A 19,788-nucleotide genomic window follows, 5' to 3' on the forward strand; every position below is an offset into this window, starting at 1 on the left:
GAAAGAGTGGAAGCCCTTCACCCAGGTACCGTTTAAGCTGTGCTATGGACAAAATGTGTGTCATCCACCCCCCCTCACCCCATTCATCTCCTGAAACTCTGCCCCCAGTGTGATGGTATTTGGAGGTGGGGCCTTTAGAAAGAGGTGATTAGGTTTAGACAAGGTCCTGAGGGTACAGCCCCATGATGGGATTTTCTTGTAGGAGATCCCAGAACCTTCCCTCTCTCTCTCTGTCTCTCTGTCTGCCTTGTGAGGACACAGTGAGAAGGCAGCCCTCTGAACGCCAGGAAGAAAGCTTTTACCAATACCTTGATCGGCTGATACCTTGATCTTGACTTTCCAGCCTCCAGGACTGTGAGAAATCCAATCCTGTTGTGTAAGGCACTCTGTTTTTTTGTTTTGTTTTGCTTTTTAATGGCAACCTGACTTGACTAAGACAGGCTGAAAGGAGTGACTGCCCCCCCCAACCCCGCCGCCAAGGGAATCCTTTGCCAAGTACTATTTTCAAAAAACATCTGCACCTGGGAAACACTGAACAGACACCTCGGAAGGCACGGTGTGAATACACTGTTGAATTGACTCAGCAAAATACTTTCCCACAGAAAAACAGAACAAAACTAGCCCATGTAGTATCAGCTCTGTGTTTTCTTAAGCCCGTGGGGATGTGCACTGTGCTTCATGCACAGATGCCAAGGGTAGAGCCGCACGTGCCCACGTGCCCTTTAGAGGCAGGGGCTTATGAAAGCCTAAAGCAATTAGAGCAGCACGCACACAATGCCCTTAAACGCAAGAATGAACAAGGTGAATTTGGTATTCTTTTTTTTTTTTTTTTTTAAATATTTTATTTATTTATTTGACAGACAGAGATCACAAGTAGGCAGAAAGGCAGGCAGAGAGAGAGGAGGAAGCAGGCTCCCCGCTGAGCAGAGAGCCCGATGCGGGGCTTGATCCCAGGACCCTGGGATCATGACCTGAGCTGAAGGCAGAGGCTTTAACCCACTGAGCCACCCAGGCGCCCCTGAATTTGGTATTCTTGCTTCCCCAGGGAGAACACCAGGTGTCTACACAACCCACCTCATCTGCAATTCTCTTCTTTGCAATGGAGTCCCACAGAGCTGGAAATGACACTGTAACCCTAGAGTTTTCATTAAAAGCTTTTAAGCTAATACTTGCTCTTGGTGGTAACTCCCATCCCAGACGCAATCAGGTAATGAGCATTTGCGATCTTGATCTGATTGCAAACCGCATCACGATACCGTAAGGGTAATGGAGTTCCATCCTTTTAGCAGCAAAATTCAGATGTACATTTGCTCTGGAAGATGACACTAATTTTCTTCAAGAGGAAAGCCAGATCCCAAGATTTTCATCCTCTTATTCAGTGAGAGCAAGGCAAGGAGTCAGACGGTACCTTCTCAGAATCAAGGAACCCATCAGAAGAAACACAAGACCCTAATATCCTAGGGCATCCATATATAACCACCCCCGGAGGAAGCCTGCTGCCTTCCCCTTGACCTCAGGAGCAGGTGAGGTGGGGCTGGAAAACAGTGTGACAGCATGTGATGAGGCAGCAGTTAGTTTGGAAATGCGCCAGTTAGAGACCAGGGTTTCTGATTTTCCCTATTGTTTTTCTTATAACGAATCCATGAGAACCAGCTCATGCTAAGAAATTCCCGAAAGACTTCTTTCAGGTAAGGATATATTTTAAAACCTATCAGTGTTGAATTCTCTGCCCTGACAGTAGCATTCCATGGTCACAGCCGTGACTGGATCAGGAGTGAGCTATTCATCTCTGGAGGGAATGCGGGGCTATGTATTTGGGCCGAACATGCCTTTTTCTGTTTGCTTAGATCATTCGGGAGTTGACTTGTGTGGATCAACAGGGAGACAGCTGGGAGGCAGTGTGGAAGGGTTGGTGGTATTCCAGGATCAGGGGAAGGAAACTAACCTGGGTTGGGGGAAAGCTTGCTGTCGTGACAGAGCAGATCCAAGACAGGTGGTGGGAAGTGTGTTGAGTTTATTCAGTGGTTCTACGCAAGGCTTTTTCTCTAAAGAAATACGGGGCAAAGGAGGAGAAAGGAAATATCAGCAAGAATTAGGAGAAAGAGGATGATGGGATAGTTGTCTTGGACACCCACACAAGTATCAGACTGCTGTCTTCTGACTGCAGTGAGCAGATGGCCTGGTGAAGTGAAGATCAAATACGCACAGAACTAAGATCCAATCCACTCAGTCACCGAAGTGAGTAAAATCCAAGGTCTGCCTTGCCTCACTTAGCAGATGATTTCCAGGATGGTAACGGCCTTGATGACATCCCCCTACTTTCTCCTGGCAACACCAGCTGGCACTTATCTCAGGGTTGCCCTCTGAGTAAACACTCAGCTCCAAGGTCTACAATGCCTACTGTGAGGTCTCATCTATATTGAGCTTCCTATGAGCAAAGACTGGGTATTTAACAACTTTGTTTTACTGTCTAATATTGTTCAAGGTAGTTTGAGAACCACTCTTGAGATAAATAGGATTCTTCCATGTCAATCGATGGAAATGATCTACACCCGGTTTAAGGTGTTACCAGGAGACAATGGCAGGAAAAAAACATTTCAGGTAGAACTCAAGTTAGCCTGGAACAAGCCTAAGAGCTTTGGTTTGTTAAAAAGTTAGCTTGGATGAAATCCCGGAGAAATCATGGATGTGCAGCTTGGTGTTCCAGAGAGCTTTCACTTCACAGCAGTCTTGCCAGAAGCCATTTGTGTCCTGAAGGCCAGCAGCACTGGGTCATTTGCAGGGGACCGGGTCTATTTGAGCATGCGCACGGTGAGCAAGTGGGCTTCCTGGTCGAGTGCCAGCAGCTTGCAAGGCACCAGGTCCTGCCCTGCTGGGGTCCCTTCCACCCCTGCCCAATTCCCTTGCCCCGATTTATAAGCTGACTCTTTCTCAATCACCATTATGATGGGGAGGACAACACAGCATACACTTTGGGACACTGCTGATTGCTCTTCTAGAAACTTTTAGCTCTTCTGAGTATTCAGACTGTGTAGCGGTGCCTTGAGGCAGGATAATAACACTGTGGTGTCGTGATGTCAAGAGGCTGCAGCAGATGGGGGTGGTGGTGGTTGTTTCTAGGTGTCCTAGATTTGAATCGGGTTCTGTCTGTGATCTTGGGAAAGACACTTGATTGCCCAAACCCTCAGCTTCTTCCTTTGCAAACTGGAGGTAATAATAGTGCCTTCCTAAAAGGTTAAATGAGTTCGAGTTTCACATTGAGAATGGGGAGTGCCCAGCACTTAGTTTCACTCTAGTGGTAGACTTGCTAACATTACATTCAGACCGAAAACTGAATCTGACCCAAGGTAGGAAACACCACTCCCATAGTACCAATAACAAAGCCCTTGGCTGCCTTTCTCTACTCATTTTTATGTTAGCTCTATGCTCTTTCCAGGACAGCTAGAATCCCTTGAGTTTTCTAAATGATCCATACTCAGTATGTCAATGCCCCATTCTAGAAGCCATGCTCCCTCTCTCTCTTTAGTTTTAGTTTTATAAGACCCAATAAGAGAGAAATGGAAAAATGATTTAGAGAGAAAGAATAACTATATCTAGGCTAGAGCTATCCAACAGAACTTTCTTCAGTGATGTCCTCCATCTGTGCTGTCCAATATTACAGCCACTTGCCACTTATGGTTCCCAAGCATGTGACATGTGGCTACTGTGACTTAGGAGCCAAATATGAAATCTCTTTTAGTATTAATGAATTTAAATTTGAATAGCCATATGTGGTTGGTAGCCTAGTCACCATATTGGAATTCACATGTTCATCATAGCTCCAACCTGGTCTCCCGTTCCTCTGCAGATTGGAGTGGTGGACAGCATAGACTCTGGGGCCACACACAGAACCCCAGTGCTGCTGCTGGCTGTCTCTGAGTCCCTGGCAAATCTCTGAAACTCTCTGTACCTCAGCTTCCTCCTGTGTACACTGGGGGATGACAAGAGCTGCCATTTCAGGGGGTCAATGTGAGGATTAAAGGAGCCAGGGTACAAAATGTGCTCAGGAAAGCAGCAGCACAGAGCTTGCATTTACATCACACTGCTCTTACTCAAGATTTTGCTACCAAAATTGAGTTAAAATCTCTTGATACATATCCCTTCTCAATTCCCATCTTGCTTTTCCTCTGCCTTAAACTGATCAGTACTGGTTTCAACCTAACTCTCCTGCTTCTCTCATATACCAGGCGGGCCTGACTTTCTGCATCAATGCCTCTAAAATGGGGATAATTACATTAGTTCATGAGATCGTTGTAATCCATGATCAAATGGGATATGCATGTGGAAGCATTTTGTAAACTAAAACATCATATGAATGTTAATTAGCATTATTATTTTTGTTCCCAATTAAACCCCAAAAAGATTAAAAGGTGGGCCAGGGTAATCCTTACTCATCTGTAAGATGTGATCCCAACCAATCTGATAGTCTCATTTAAAAAAAATTTCTTTTTTCATTTACTTATTTAAGAGAGAGAGAGAGAGAAAGAGAGAGAGAACATGAGACCAGATAAGGTCAGAGGGAGAAGCAGACTCCCGGAAGAACTGGAAGTCCAATGTGGGACTTTATCCTGGGACTCCAGGATCACGACAAGAGTCGAAGGCAGTTGCTTAACAAACCGAGCCACCCAGGTGCTCCTGCTATTCTCATTTTACTTGCTTCTTCCTCCATTCCTCCTCCTGATTCCTTAGCAACCATGATTGTCTCAGTAGTCAGTACAGTATCACTTACTTCAGGAGAACAGCCCTGTTGTGATATTAATTGTCAATATTATGGTAGGAGACAGAGGTTATATTCTCTTTTGCCACACAGTTGGAGGTCCAAACACATTGCATGGATGTTCTAAAATTACACAGTGAAATGCAATGGACAATGAAAACATGGCTACCTGGTAATTCTAGAAACCATCAAGTCTTTATATGGAAAAAAAAGTCTTGAAACAATAATGGTTAAATTGTAACTGGAATAAAGAGAAGTGCCATAGGACAGCAGACCTATCCACAGTGACTTGGCAGGCCAGAAAGGACTGGCATGATATATTCAGAGCACTAAACAAGAAAAATATGCAGCCAAAAATACTATATCCAGCTAGGCTGTCATTGAAAATAGAAGGAGAGATAAAAACCTTCCAGGACAAACAGAAACTAAAAGAATTTGCAAACACCAAACTAGCCCTATAGGAAATACTGAAACTGGTCCTCTACGCAAAAAGAGAGCCTAAAAGTAACAGACCAGAAAGGAACAGAGACAATATACAGTAACAGTCACAGGTAATACAATAGCACTAAAGTTGTATCTTTCAATAGTTACCCTGAATGTAAATGGGAAAAATGCCCCAACCAAAAGACACAAGGTATCAAAATGGATAAAAAACCAAAACCTATCCATCTGCTGTCTGCAAAAGACTCATTTTAGATCAAAAGACACCTCCACATTTCAAGTCAGGGGGTGGAAAACAATTTACCATGCTAATGGACATCAAGAGTAAGCTAGGGTGGCAATCCTTATATCAGATAAATTAGATTTTAAGCCAAAGACTATAATAAGAGATGAGGAAGGACACCATATAATACTTTAAGGGTCTGTCCAACAAGAAGATCTAACCATTGTAAATATCTATGCCCCTAACATGGGAGCAGTCAATTATGTAAACCAATTAATAACAAAATCAAAGACACACATCGACAATAATACAATAATAGTATGGGACTTTAACACCCTCCTCACTGAAATGGATAGATCATCAAAGTAAAAGATCAAGAAGGAAATAAAGTCTTTAAATGAAACATTGGACCAGATGAACATCACAGATATATTCAGAACATTCCATCTCAAAGCAACAGAATCACATTCTTCTCTAGTGCATGTGGAACATTCTCCAGAATAGGTCACATCATGGGTCACAAATCAGGTCTCAACTGGTATCAAAAGATTGGGATCATTCCCTGCATATTTTCAGACCAAAGTGCTTTGAAACTAGAGGAAAGTTGGAAAGAACTCAAATACATGGAGACTAAAGAGTACTAAAGAATGAATGGGTCAATCAGGAAATTAAAGAATTGAAAAAATTCATGGAAACAAATGAAAATGAAAATACAATTGCTCAAAATCTTTGGGACACAGCAAAGGTGGTCCTGAGAGGACAGTAAATAGCAATACAAGCTTTTCTCAAGAAACAAGAAAGGTCTCAAATATACAACATAATCCTATACCTAAAGGAGCTGGAGAAAGAACAGCAAAGAAAGCCTAAACCCAGCAGGAGAAGAGAAATAATAAAGATCAGAGCAGAAATCAATGAAATAGAAACCAGAGAACAAAACAGATCAACAAAACCAGGAACTAGTTCTTTGAAGCAATTAATGGGATTGATAAACCCCTGACCAGACTTATCAAAAAGAAAAGATAAAGGACCCAAATTAGTAAAATCATGATGAGGGGTGCCTGGGTGGCTCAGTGGGTTAAAGCCTCTGCCTTCGGCTCAGGTCATGATCCCAGGGTCCTGGGATTGAGCCCTGTATCAGGCTCTCTGCTCAGCGGGACCCTGCTTCCCCCCTCTCTCTGCATCCCTCTCTGCCTACTTGTGACCTCTGTCTATCAAATAAATAAATAAAAACTTAAAAAAAAAATCATGAATGAAAGAGGAGAGATCACAACCAACACCAAAGAAATATAAACAATTACATGAGCATACTATGAGAAACTACACACTAGCAAATTTGACAGTCTGGAAGAAATGGATGCATTCCTAGAGACATATAAACTACCAAAACTGAACCAGGAAAATAGAAAACCTGAACAGACCTATAACCAGTAAGGAAATTGAAGCAGTCATATAAAGTATCCCAACAAACAAGAGCCCAGGGCCAGACGGCTTTCCAGGGGAATTCTACCAAATGTTTAAAGAAGAATTAATACCTATTCTCCTGAAACTGTTCCAAAAAATGGAAATGGAAGGAAAACTTCCAAACTCGTTTTATGAGGCCAGCATCACCTTGATCCCAAAACCAAAGACTCCATCAAAAAGGAGAATTACAAACCAATATCCTTAATGAACATGGATGCAAAAATTCTCACCAAAATACTAGCCAATAGGATCCAACAGTACATTAAGAGGATTATTCACCACAACCAAGTTGTATTTATTCCTGGGCTGCAAGGTTGGTTCAACATCGGCAGATCAATCAATGTGATACAATATGTTAGTAAAAGAGAGAACAAGAACCATATGATACTCTCAATAGACACTGAAAAAGCATTTCACAAAGTACAGCATCCTTTCTTTTAAAAAAATTTTTTTTAAAGATTTTATTTATTTATTTGACAGACAGAGATCACAAGTAGGCAGAGAGGCAGGCAGAGAAAAGGAGGAAGCAGGCTCCCTGCTGAGCAGAGGACCTTGGGATCATGACCCGAGCCAATGGCAGAGGCTTTAACCCACTGAGCCACCCAGGCTCCCCTATGCATCCTTTCTTGATCAAAACTCTTTACAGTGTAGGGATAGAGGGTACATACCTCGATGTCATAGAAGCCATCTATGAAAAACCCACACTGAATATCATTCTCAATGGGGGAAAACTGAGAGCTTTTCCCTAAGGTCAGGAACATAGCAGGGCTGTCCACTATCACTACTGCTACTCACATAGTCCTAGAAGTCCTGGCCTCAGCAATCAAACAACAACAAGAAATAAAAGGCATCCAAACTGGCAAAGAAGAAGTCAAACTTTCGTTCTTTGCAGATGATATGATTCTTTACATAGAAAACCCAAAAGACTCCACTCCAAAAAAGCTAGAACTCATAGAGGAATTCAGTAAAGTGTCAGGATATAAAATCAATGCACAGAAACCAGTTGCATTTCTATACAACAACAACAAGACAAAAGAGAAATTAAGGAGTCAATCCCATTTACAGTTGCACCCAAAACCGTAAGATAGGCAGGAATAAATCTAACCAAAGAGGTAAAGAATCTGTACTCAGAAAACTGCAAAGTAGTCATAAAAGAAATTGAGGAAGACACAAAGAAATGGAAAAACATTCCATGCTCATGGACTGGGAGGACAAATACTGTGAAAATGTCTGTGCTACCTAAAGCAATCTACACATTTAATGCAATCCCTATCAAAATACCATCAATTTTTTCAAAGAAATGGAACAAACAATCCTAAAGTTTATATGGCTCCAGAAAAGACCCCGAATAGCCAGAGGAATGTTGAAAAAGAAAGCCAAAGTTGGCAACATTTCAATTCCAGACTTCAAGCTCTATTACAAAGCTGTCATCATCAAGACAGTGTGATACTGACACAAAACAGACAAATAGATCAATGGAACAGAGTAGAGAGCCCAGAAATAGACCCTCAACTCTATGGTCAACTAATTTTCAACAAAGCAGGAAAGACTGTCCAGGGGAAAAAAGACAGTCTCTTCAACAAATGGTGTTGGAGGGGCACCTGGGTGGCTCAGCAGGTTAAAGCCTCTGCCTTCGGCTCGGGTCATGGTCCCAGGGTCCTGGAATCGAGCCCTGTGTCGGGCTCTCTGCTCAGCGGGGAGCCTGCTTCCTTCTCTTTCTCTGCCTGCCTCTCTGCCTACTTGTGATCTCTTTCTCTCTCTCTGTCAAATAAATAAATAAAATCTAAAAAAAAAAAGGTGTTGGGAAAATTGGACAGCCACATGCAGAAGAATGAACCTGGACCACTTCCTTACACCACACACAAAAATATACTCAAAATGGATGAAACACCTCAATGTGAGGCAGGAATCCATCAGAATCCTTGAGGAGAACACAGGCAGCAGCCTCTTTGACCTCAGGCACAGCAACTTCTTCCTAGAAACATGGCCAAGGGCAGGGGAAGCAAGGGCAAAAGGGAAGTATTGGGATTTCATCAAGATCAAAAGCTTTTGCACAGCAAAGGAAACAGTCCACAAGACCAAAAGACACCTGACAGAATGGGAGAAGGTATTTGCAAATGACATATCAGATAAAGGGCCAGTATCCAAAATCTATAAAGAACTTATCAAACTCAACACCCAGAGAACAAATAATCCAATCAAGGAATGGGCAGAAGACATGAACAGACTTCCTGCAAAGAAGACCTCCAAATGGCCACCAGACACATGAAAAAGTGTTCAACATCACTCGACATCAGGGAGATACAAATCAAAATCACAGTGAGGTACCACCACACATCAATCATAATGGCTAAAGTTAACCAGTCAGGAAATGACAGATGTTGGCAAGGATGCTGAGAAATGGGAACCCTCCTACTCTGTTGGAGGGAATGCAAGCTCATGCAGCCACTCTGGAAAACAGCATGGAGGTTCCTCAAAAAGTTGAAAATAAAGCTACCCTATGACCCAGCAGTCTCACTACTGGGTATTTACCCTTAAGATACAAATATAGTGATCCAAAGGGATACCCACACCCGAATATTTATAACAATGTCCACAATAGCCAAACTATGGAAAGAACCTGGATGTCCATCAAAAGATGATATGGATAAAGAAAAGGTGATATATATATATATATATATGAATATAAAATATAAAATATAAAAAAATATATATATATTATATATATATATATAAAATGGAATAATATGCACACATCAACCCCCCCACCCAAAATCTTGCCATTTGCAATGACGCGGAAGGAACTAGAGTGTATTATGTTAAGCGAAATATATAAATCAGAGAAAGACAATTATCATATGATCTCTCTGATATGAGGAATTTAAGAGGCAGGGTGGGGGATCGTGGGGAGAATGGAGGGAAAAAATGAAGCAAGATGGGACCAGGGAAGGAGACAAACCATAAGAGACTCTTAATCTCAGGAAAAAATGAAGCAAGATGGGACCAGGGAAGGAGACAAACCATAAGAGACTCTTAATCTCAGGAAAAAAATTGAGGGCTGCTGGGGCATGGGGGAGGGATAGAGTGGCTGGGTGACGGACATAGGGGAGGGTATGTGCTATGGTGAATGCTGTGACTTGTGTAGGACTGATATTTCACAGACTTGTATCCCTGAAGCAAATAATAGATTATGTGTTGATTTAAAAAAGAGAAAGAAAGAGAGAGAAGTGCCATAAGGAAGCCAAGACGTAGGGTCCTCTCTGCCCCATTCAGAAATGTGAGCCACCAGTAGGTCTTTACCACTGGTTTTCAGAGTGTATTCCTTAGACCAGCAGCATTAGCATCACCTGGAGGCTTGTTAGAAATCCCGACCTACTGGGGTGTCTGGGTGGCTCAGTCAGTTAAGAGTTGGGCTCTTGATTTCAGCTCAGGTCATGACCTCAGGGTCTTAATTTCAGCTTAGGTCATGATGCCAGGGTCCTGGGATTGAGCTCAGTGCCTGTACTTAGCAGAGAGTGTGCTTGGATTCTCTGTCTGCCTTTCCGTCTGCCCCTCCCCGCTTGCATGCTCATGAACACATGTGCATGTCTCTCTCTCTCTCTCTCTCTCTCTGAAATAAATAAACAAATAAGTCTTAAAAAAAAAAAAAAAAGACCAGTAGAACAGAATATATATTTGGACAAGATCCTCAGATGATTTGCGTACATACTAAAATCAGACGGTACCAATCCCCAAGGTTTTCCTGTGCCTTCCAAGGCTTCCCTTTGGTAGCAGAGGGTCAGGGCAGGGAGCAAAGAGCAGTGCCTGTGTGGGCATCGATGCCCACAATCCTGTGAGCTGGAACCTCTGCTAGGTGCTGAGGGCTGAGAGGAGGAGGATCCCTCCTCTTTGGCAAGAGACAGCCACTGCCTCAGGAAACAAAGACACTAGAGAGGAGATAAACTACTCAAAGGCAAAGTGGAGGAGTAAATAGACGCCCGAGTGTCTCAAAATCAAGGACTGAGTCTTCATCATTTTTGAATGCCCAGACACCTGGCAGGGTGCTGGGCACACACTAGGTCATCAGTATAGGTTTCCTAAGTGCCTGCAGAGAAGGAAATCTCTCCTTTGCATTCCATGCTTTTGAGAATCTATGGAGCTCTTGCTCTTTTTCTTGGTTGGTTGGACCTTGGATGCTTATTTGCTGTTTCTTTTTACTTTTATGAACCTCTTGGATTCTGGTTTCTACTTGTGTTTCCAGTGCTTAAATATAACTACTACTACTATCTTACATTACTGAGTATTAACTATGCACGCAGACCACACTACTTACTACTTGACAGGTATTAACCGATTTTATCTGCACTAAAAAATCACAGGTTGATGTTGGTACTTAATTATGTCCATTTTCCAGATGAGAAAACTGAGGCTCAAATAGGCTAAACAGTGTGCCCAAGTATTATATAGTAAATATATTAGTAAATATATTAGTAAATAATATAAATAAATATATTAGTAAATAATACAAGCAAGAGTCAACCCAGGCAGTGTGAGGCCAGCATCCACCTTCCTGTCTTTGAGTCCCTGGCTTTGAATGGCCATCCTGCCTGGACCTGTTCGAGGTCTGTGGACTGCTGACACTCTCCCTCAAGCCTTTGCACACTGGTCCCTATCACAGACACTTTGCCCCTTCCAGTCACACCAGGCCTTTCTCGTCCACGTCAGGGGAGGATGGCCTCTCCTGCTGTCTTCCCACCTTGAGAGAAATCAGAAAGGAAGACTATCCTACAAGAAGACCAAGGAAATTCCTATCTGCCTTCTGGGGTGGTCTAGCTTTTGGGTAGACCCCAAAGAATACTTTCTTCAGGAACGTTTTTGTTTAAACCAGTATTCCTGACAGGGGTGTTAGCTCTGAAATTACTGTTTGAAACAAGTTTGAGGAAGAGGAGGAGGCAACCTGGGACCCAGTAGCATCAAACATCTTTCACTCCCGGGCTGGTGGGACACGATCATTCCTAACAGCACCCGTTAGGCGTCATTGACCAAACCCCCAGAGCTGCATGAATGCTGGTGAGAAGGAAAGGAAAGCAAGTTCAGACAAGCCATATATGGCATGTGAACAGTCCTGCTTCCTGTCGGTCGCTAACACGAGCTGCTCAGTACTGCACAATGATAGGAAAACGCTGAGCGTACAACAATAAAGCAAGGAATAAACAGTGCCCAAGTTTTTCTTGAAACCAACATATGCGGCTTGGTGGACTGTAGTGTTTTATTTATATTGCTATGCAACGGAGGAAAAAAAAAATAAAGGTGATTCCAGTGAGAGGCATGGGCCTATGCCGTGCTTCTGATTATAGTGTCCGAATTTAGACATGACAGATGGTGGGAGGGGTTCCATGTTAGACATCAATCATGATAACAGAAATGAATTTAGTGGGGTTCATGACCAGGCTCTACTTTTGTTTTTAAAAATGTAGTGGTGAATACAGTTGGCGGCCCTGGGATGGCAGAGCTGTGCCGGCTCTGGCAGGATCTAGCTGAATGTTTATAAAATCAGGAGCATAGTCTAGGGAAACTTACTTAAACCAAGCTGCCAGAGGAGCCTGCAAATCGATTTGTCAAATTGCAGATCATAGAACACACCCGCCCCCCACCTCCTTGCCTGCCTTCTAGTGAATTCCTGATAGGAAAAGAGAGTGCGGTCAAAGAGGGGGACCTTATAGCTCAGAAGGGCAGGCACCCAAGCATGCCAAGGGGTGCGTGAATAAGACACGTGAAGTCACAGCTAAAGCTGAGTCTTTGAGGAAAACCAGCCCCCACCCTCTGCCCTTCCACAAACTTCCCACAAACCCCTCCAATCAGGAAAAACAACTTCAGAAACTAGGGTGGGGCTTCTCCTGGAATCAGGTTCCCTCAGTTACAGTGAAGGCAGATATCTAGATAATTTATCCCCAATAATCACTTTCCCCTAAATGATGATGTATCGGTTTCAGTTGGCCCTTACCCTATGATGGTGCATGTCTAAGACTCGGGAAAGCCTCCATAACCCCTCCTGGGTTCAGTCTGTGCAAACAAAGGACAGATCAACAGGTAATGTACAGGGAGAGGTAGATCAATCTTTCAGATCATTGATTATCAGTGCAAGTTGGGAAGGCCGTTGGTACCAAGTGCTCTAAGCTGCAGATTCATTCATTCATTCTACAGATACTTACTGAATGCCTCCTGTGTGCTGGGCTCTGTTCTAGGCCCTGGAGATATAACTGTGAACATAAGAGGAAGAAAGAAAAAAAGAAAAAAAAAAACCAAAAAGAAGCCTGCTCTCAAAGCATTCCAAGTTCAAGTGGAGAAAATTCACAAGTACAAATTGAGAGGATAATGTGTAGTCACCCTACAACAAAGACAAGCTCCAAGTCATTTGGCGAACATAGATACTATTAGCCCAAATTAAGGGACTCAGGAAAGAGAGTTAAGTTTTAAGATGCTCCTACGTGCAGGCACTAATAACATAATAACAGGCACAAATAAATAATGTTTTTTGAGCACTATGTACTAGGTTCATAAGAAGATGAGGTCAGGCACTTCACACCATTTTGTTTTAATCCTCCTGAAAACCCTATTACCCTAATTGTATAGATAAGCAAACATACCTAGAAGAATAACTTACTCAAACACACCCTGCTTGGGATCTCTGCCCTCAAGCCTGACCCTTTTGTCAGATGGTAGTCACACTCAGCCTTGTGCTATTCCTCTGCTGGTAGGTGGCATGTCACCCCCCTTGCCTTGCCCACTTCATTCTACCAGTCCTCTGAGGTCCAGGTCCAGCTTAAACACCTATTTTTCAGGACAACTGCCCTGACTCCTCACTGTTGCTGCAATCCTTTCTCTGAACTTTTTTTTTTAAGATTTATTTCAGAGAGAGAGAGAGAGAGAGCGAGCAAGGGGGAGTGCCAGAGAGAGAGGGAGAGAGAATCTCAGGCAGATGCCTCCCTGAGCGCTGAGCCCAAATGTGGGGCTCCATCTCACCACTCTCAGATCATGACCTGAGTCCAAAAATCAAGAGAGTCAGGCACTTAACTTACTGAGCCACCCAGGCACCCACCTTTCTTCTTAATTAGATCCTATATATAAAAGGTCATGTCTAACCCCAGTGGCTAACACATGGCAAATGCTCAAACATTGCTTTGTTCCTGCTTACCTTCTTTACTATGTATGGCCAGAAGTGTGACATTTGTCGCTTGATTATATACTTAACTTTTTGTTCTATATACATTGGACTTGTTTCCTTAGCAACATTGGCAGCTTAGAGAGTAGCATTTTATATTTATAAATTATATATACTGATTTATATTTACATGTTATAAATTATCTTTATACTATTTATTTAATAATCGTTTAACATTGGTTCTCAAGCTTAAGAAAGCATCAGAATTATCTAGAAGGCTTGCAAACATAGACTACTGGGTCCCTCCCCGAGTTCCTGCTTCTGCTGGCCTAGATGGAGCAGTGAATGTACATTTCCGACAAGTTCCCAGGAGATGCTGATGCTGCTAGTCCAGGAACCACCCTCTGAGAACCACCGCTTAAGAGTATAATGTGCCACAGTGCTTAGAACCACAGAGGCTGAGTCAGAGTCCCACTTTTGCCACACATTGGCTATGTGACCTTGGGCAAGTCAATCTATGTGTGCGCCTCTGTTTCCTCATGAGTAAAAATGGTGATAAGAATATTATATACATGAGCATCGCCGTCAGGATTGAGTATAATAATGAATGCTGTGTGCTTAGCACTGTCCCTGACACACTGAAAACATTCAATAAATGCTTCCTATGATCCCTGGAAAGGCTGGCACAGCATCAGGCACTCAATAAGCACTGAGCCCCGCCTGAGAAGTCCTTCTGAGGCTGAGAGAAAACTTGTTTTGAATTTGTAAGCAGTGAGAGCGAAGGGTGTCACTGAAGCATGACATCTATAATTAACAGCTTTTTAAATTAAGCCAACATAAAGGACCTTTAGAAATGTCCCTCCCTGTAGTATGCTGAGTGTAAATGCCCGGTGTACAAAAACCATGTGTGTTTTTAAAATTCAGGGGCCGTCTTTGGGGTGCCTCCTTCATACCTTCCCCTGCTGAAGGATGCAGAGCATGGCAAGTTGTCTTATGAGAGGTTAGAGTTGCTGGAGTCACCCAGGCATCTGGGCTAATGGGTTGACAGACACAAGCAAAGCCCATCATTCAATAATTAATTAGTTTCAGTCATGGGAAGACAAACTCCCTGGAGCAGATAGGACAATCACCACCCTCCCCTCTCCTAGTTGCTTCTGAGCACCAAGGCCGCTGCAGTTCCCCACTAGCATTAAGAACCCAAAACAATATTTATATTTTCCCTCAGGGACTGACTGACGGACAGTTTCTTCAGAAAGCCCAAGAGGAATAATAATAAGACAAGATAATTTTTGCAGTCCTCCAGAGCCTGAGACAAGGTAAGGAGTATAGGGATGGTCTGGCCCTAACCTTGTCCCAATAATATGGGAGACAAGGGGCATGGCCCCATCTCTCTGTGAACCACTAATCGGGGAATGTTGGTTCAGGGCGAAGTTGAATGAGATCATCTGTGGTATTTAGCAGAGGCTGTGGGCTAGGGGCTGTTGGGAGATGCTGTTGCCCTTTGGAAGCCCCTCTCTTCTGTCCGTTCGCTTCAGGGAAGAGTATTACCACCTCCTCGCAGCCAGGTACCCTCCTCTAACACCCAGAATAAGCACGACGGCTGCCCCCCTCCCACCATTTTCACTCCTACCCCCAATTTCCTCAAACAAAACCATCACCGCCAGGTGGTGTCTCCACACACGCGCTTTGGGGCACCACCCCTGGCAGCCCCCGCACCCGCACAGGGGTTTCTCTCCCAGCGCCCTGGCCAGGCCCTGGTTGCAGCGGAAGGGCAGAGAGACAAGGGGTGAGTGCCCCGGAGGCCAGGTGGGGAGCCGACTCCTCAGGAGGTGAGGTGACGAGGGGCTGGTGTCCCCGCACCTGGAGTCACCAGCTGGGGCAGAGCTTCCTCAAAGGGAAAAGCCACAAGGTGTCCCCCACCCCCCCAACCCGCTTCTCACCGTTTCTTGTTGCTCAATCTCTCCCTCCCTCTGCTTTCTCTCCCTCCATCCCTCCCGCTATCCCTCCCCTCCCTCTTTGTCTGCCTCTTCCTCACCTCAGCCTTTTTGAACACCCAGCCTCGTGGAGCCCGGCTCGGACGCGGCAGCGGCCAGCTTCCCGGGGACCCCGGCCCCGCGCCCCCGCCCGGCTCCTCCCCTGCCCGGCCTGCCCAGCTCCGGGTCTCACCCAGAAGAGCAGGTTGAAGCCCAGCAGCAGGTACTTGATGCACCGCAGACCCCCGCGGAAGCGCCCCATGCTGCGGCCCCGGCGGCGGGATCCTGTGTCCCCAGGCCCGCGCTCGGAGCGCCGGGAGCGGCGGGAGCCGGCGGGGAGGGGGCGGAGCGCGAGGGGCCGTGGGCGGGGCCTTCGGGGGGCGGGGATGAGGGGCGGGGCCCGAGCCGGGCGCTGGGCGGGAGGCGGCCCGGGAGGACCCCGAGAGTCTGGCGTGGGGTGGGAGCGCAGAGAGGGCGGAGATCTGGCGGCCGGAAGGTCGCGTCCCCGGCTCTGCCCGGGTAACGCCGGGTGCGTTCTGCCGGTGCCGGGCCCCGCGGGCGCAGCGGCCTCGGTGCTTCTGCGGGCATCTGCCGGGAAGGAGCGTCCGCTGGGGACCCGAGACCCATTTAATCAGCGCCCTGTGCAGAGACTCATTTGAGGCCTGCGGTGGCGGTGGAGAATGAGGGCATGGCCCCAATGGCTAAGGAAACCTAGGAAGGTGGCCTCGGGTAGAAGAGCACAGTAGGATCCGGGGCTGCCCTCAAGCTGGCAGTACCCGTCGCGGGGCACCCGGACGGGGTCTGTGCTCCCCTGGCTCCGGGCGAGCTCACAGGCCGCGAGTTCCCTTCTGGGGGACCCTCCGCCGGTCCCTCCGCCGAGAAATCTTACCTTAATAGGCAAGAACTGGCAGAAGGCGCGGGATGAGGCTACTCTGCGCCCTGACGGCTGCTCCCCACCCTGCTCCGGCTAGCCAGCGGAGGGGAGTCAGGGACTTCCCTCGACTTCCTCCCATTCGACTGATGGGAGGGCTTGGAAAGGAGTTCAGATCCTCGGGGATTATTGTGATGTGGAGATGGGAGGAAAGGGGGCGGGTTTTGTTTTGCTCTGTTTCATTAAGTTAGGCTGCTGGCTGGGAAACCAGGCTCCCGCTCCCCATTGACTAAGTGTCTGCAATATGTGGTGCCAGACGGCGTGGGGGCGACAACAGAGTGTAAAATCCAGGGATGCTATGCATCACTTCAGCAAGCCTTTAAGTGCTGATTCCAGGCCGGGCATAGTAGCAAGCCCCAGGGACTCCAGCACGAGGAGACAGCCAGGCCTGGCAGCATCATTTCTGGTGGGAGAGAGAGCTGTAAGCACGTAAATAGAGCAGGATGAGGACGCTGGGCAAGGTGCTGGCCCCCACAGCCTGACCACACCTCACCAGACAGAGGAGACTTCACTGAGAAGCGTGGGCCTCACTTGGTCTCCAGGAATGGGCACAGAGGACAAGCAGTCGGGACAGAAGGGACAGCATGTTCAGAAGCATAGCGCTGGAGAGACCACAGACCACCACCTGGAACTAGGAGAAATGTAGTTAACTCAAGTGAAGCAGACAGGAGGTGAGTCTGGGAGGTGTTGGGCATAGCTTTCATCGACAAAGGTGCAAAACTACCTTTGCGCCACAGTTTCCTCATCTGCCACGTGGAGATCATGGTACCTACTTCATAGAGTTGTGAAGATCAAGGAGTTCCTATTTGTAGAGTGCCTTGAAGGGTGCCTGGCACAGAATAAGTGCTCTAGAAAGCTTAACTATTATCACATGGCATTCTATCAATCAGTGAGTTTTGGGGTGCCTGGATTGGATGGCTCAGTTGGTTAAGTGTTTGTCTTCCGCTCGGGGGATCAGGCCCCACCTTGGGCCCCCTGCTTAGTGGGGAGCCTGCTTCTCCCTCTGCCTCTGCCTGCTGCTCCCTCTGCTTGTGTTCTCTCTCTCTGCCAAATAAATAAACAAAATCTTAAAAAAAAAAAATCAACCAGTTTTTACCATGCTGCCATCTTTACCTCCATCTCTGCTTTTAGACATATGTTTGAATATCTAATGAATTTTATTTATGAAAATGAGTAGAAGACAGAAACATGAAAGTGCTGATGCTGGTGATACGAATAAGTCTTAAATAGTGCAATAGAGAAAAAGATGGAAGTCATTAGGTATGCAGAAAGTGGCAGATAGCTTCAATCGAACACTGTTCTAGATCTGTCATCTCTGTTCTATTATAAAGGAAAAGAACTAAAGTATAGTGTCTAATACATAGAGGGGATTCAGTAAGTCTCTGAACTGAATGAACAACAATGACATTAACCTTTAAATACATTGTTAAATTTATGTCTCCAAGACAAAATAACATTTAGAGATGATATATTCTCTAGTCTCTGGGAACAGATCCCTTATTATAATATGTAAACCTATTGTTCTTTCATACTACAGTTTTAGCACAAATGTATTAAAGACAGATGGCTGTCTGCCTAGCACAACAGGTTTGGATTTTGAGTATCGACTTCCCCAGCTCCTCCCTCTAGGAAGTTGTATCTTAAGGGAACTGATCCTTGACAGGCCTGGGGCACTCTGACAAGGCAGTTTCAGGAGTATGTTATTAAGAAAACTGCAGGACTACGTTACATAACATCCTAAGGAAGTTAGCCTTTAAACTAGGTGTTAGGCAAAGCCACAGACAAGATCTAGGCAGGGGATAAGATGGTTAGAGGTCTGTTTTTAGAATGGTCAAGCTGGGGCCACATGGAGGATGGTTTGAAGTTAAGACTTGAGACTAAGAGACTGTTAGAGCAGTTCAGAGAGGAAATGAGAACATGAACCAAGACAGTGGCAGCGGGTATGGGAAGGAGGCTCAGATGTGAGAGAGATTCAAAGACTGAGAAAAGATCCAAGCAGTGGATATGAGGAGTAGAGGGGAAAGAGAGCTAAGGATAACTCCTGGGGTTCCTTACTTGGGTGACTAGTCAGGTCCTGGGATTGTAAACACAGATGAGGGGTATAGGAGGTGGAGCGGGTTGGGAAGAATGTTACAGATACTGTTGGCATGTTCACCCATCACCCAATCCTACATCCAATTTAGAGGATAAGGAAGTTAAGTACTTGCCTCCTGGTTTCCTTTGCAGTCTGATTAATGGGATTTATGGGGAAGTCCGCTGGGAGGCTTCTGGAAAATCTGAAGCTGTGTTGATAAAAGTTCAGTTGTCACTGGCATTGCTTCCTTCCCCCTTTTCCTATCTTGAACTCAGACATGATGTCTGGAGATGCAGAACACTTTGTGACTATGAGGGAAGGCCAAGGGAATGGTAGACCTCTTAGCCAGAAGATGAACCAACACCAGCAGCCACCTACTTCCAGATCTCTTGTTATGTAAGACAAATCACCCTTGTTTTGTTTGTTCTATTCTGTTACTTGTAGCTGATGGTATTTCTAACTGACACAGGAAGACAATAAATTCATGTTTGGATTTGTTGAGTTTTAGAACTGATGGGAAATCCAGATGGAGCATTCCAGGAGACAGATGACTGAGATTCTGGAGAGAGGTTTGGGCTGTAAGTTTAAGTTAAAGATTTATTAACAGGGGTGCCTGGGTGGCTCAGTGGGTTAAAGCCTCTGCCTTCGGCTCAGGTCATGATCCCAGGGTCCTGGGATCGAGTCCCGCATCGGGCTCTCTGCTCAGCTGGGAGCCTGCTCCCTCCTCTCTCTCTGCCTGCCTCTCAGCCTGCTTGTAATCTCTGCCTGTCAAAAAAAAAAAAAATCTT

General features: G+C 45.4%; 1 protein-coding gene across 3 annotated transcripts in view; it reads right to left on the reverse strand.

Annotated features, from left to right (window-relative positions):
- TSPAN2 (tetraspanin 2) overlaps window positions 1-16,987 on the reverse strand; it is a 60,922-nt gene extending 43,935 nt beyond the window's left edge. For 2 of the 3 annotated variants that reach the window (XM_059136569.1, XM_059136568.1), the window contains exon 1: window positions 16,189-16,345. In XM_059136569.1, coding sequence (XP_058992552.1) covers window positions 16,189-16,257 — 69 coding nt within the window. In that variant the 5' untranslated portion in view covers window positions 16,258-16,345. Of the gene's footprint in view, window positions 1-16,188; window positions 16,346-16,884 lie in introns of those variants that run through there. The other variant, XM_059136570.1, reaches the window with a different exon arrangement.
- Window positions 16,988-19,788: the final 2,801 nt, after the last annotated feature.

The sequence above is a fragment of the Mustela lutreola genome, chromosome 10 (genome assembly GCF_030435805.1).
Source record: "Mustela lutreola isolate mMusLut2 chromosome 10, mMusLut2.pri, whole genome shotgun sequence".
Lineage (NCBI taxonomy): Eukaryota > Metazoa > Chordata > Mammalia > Carnivora > Mustelidae > Mustela > Mustela lutreola.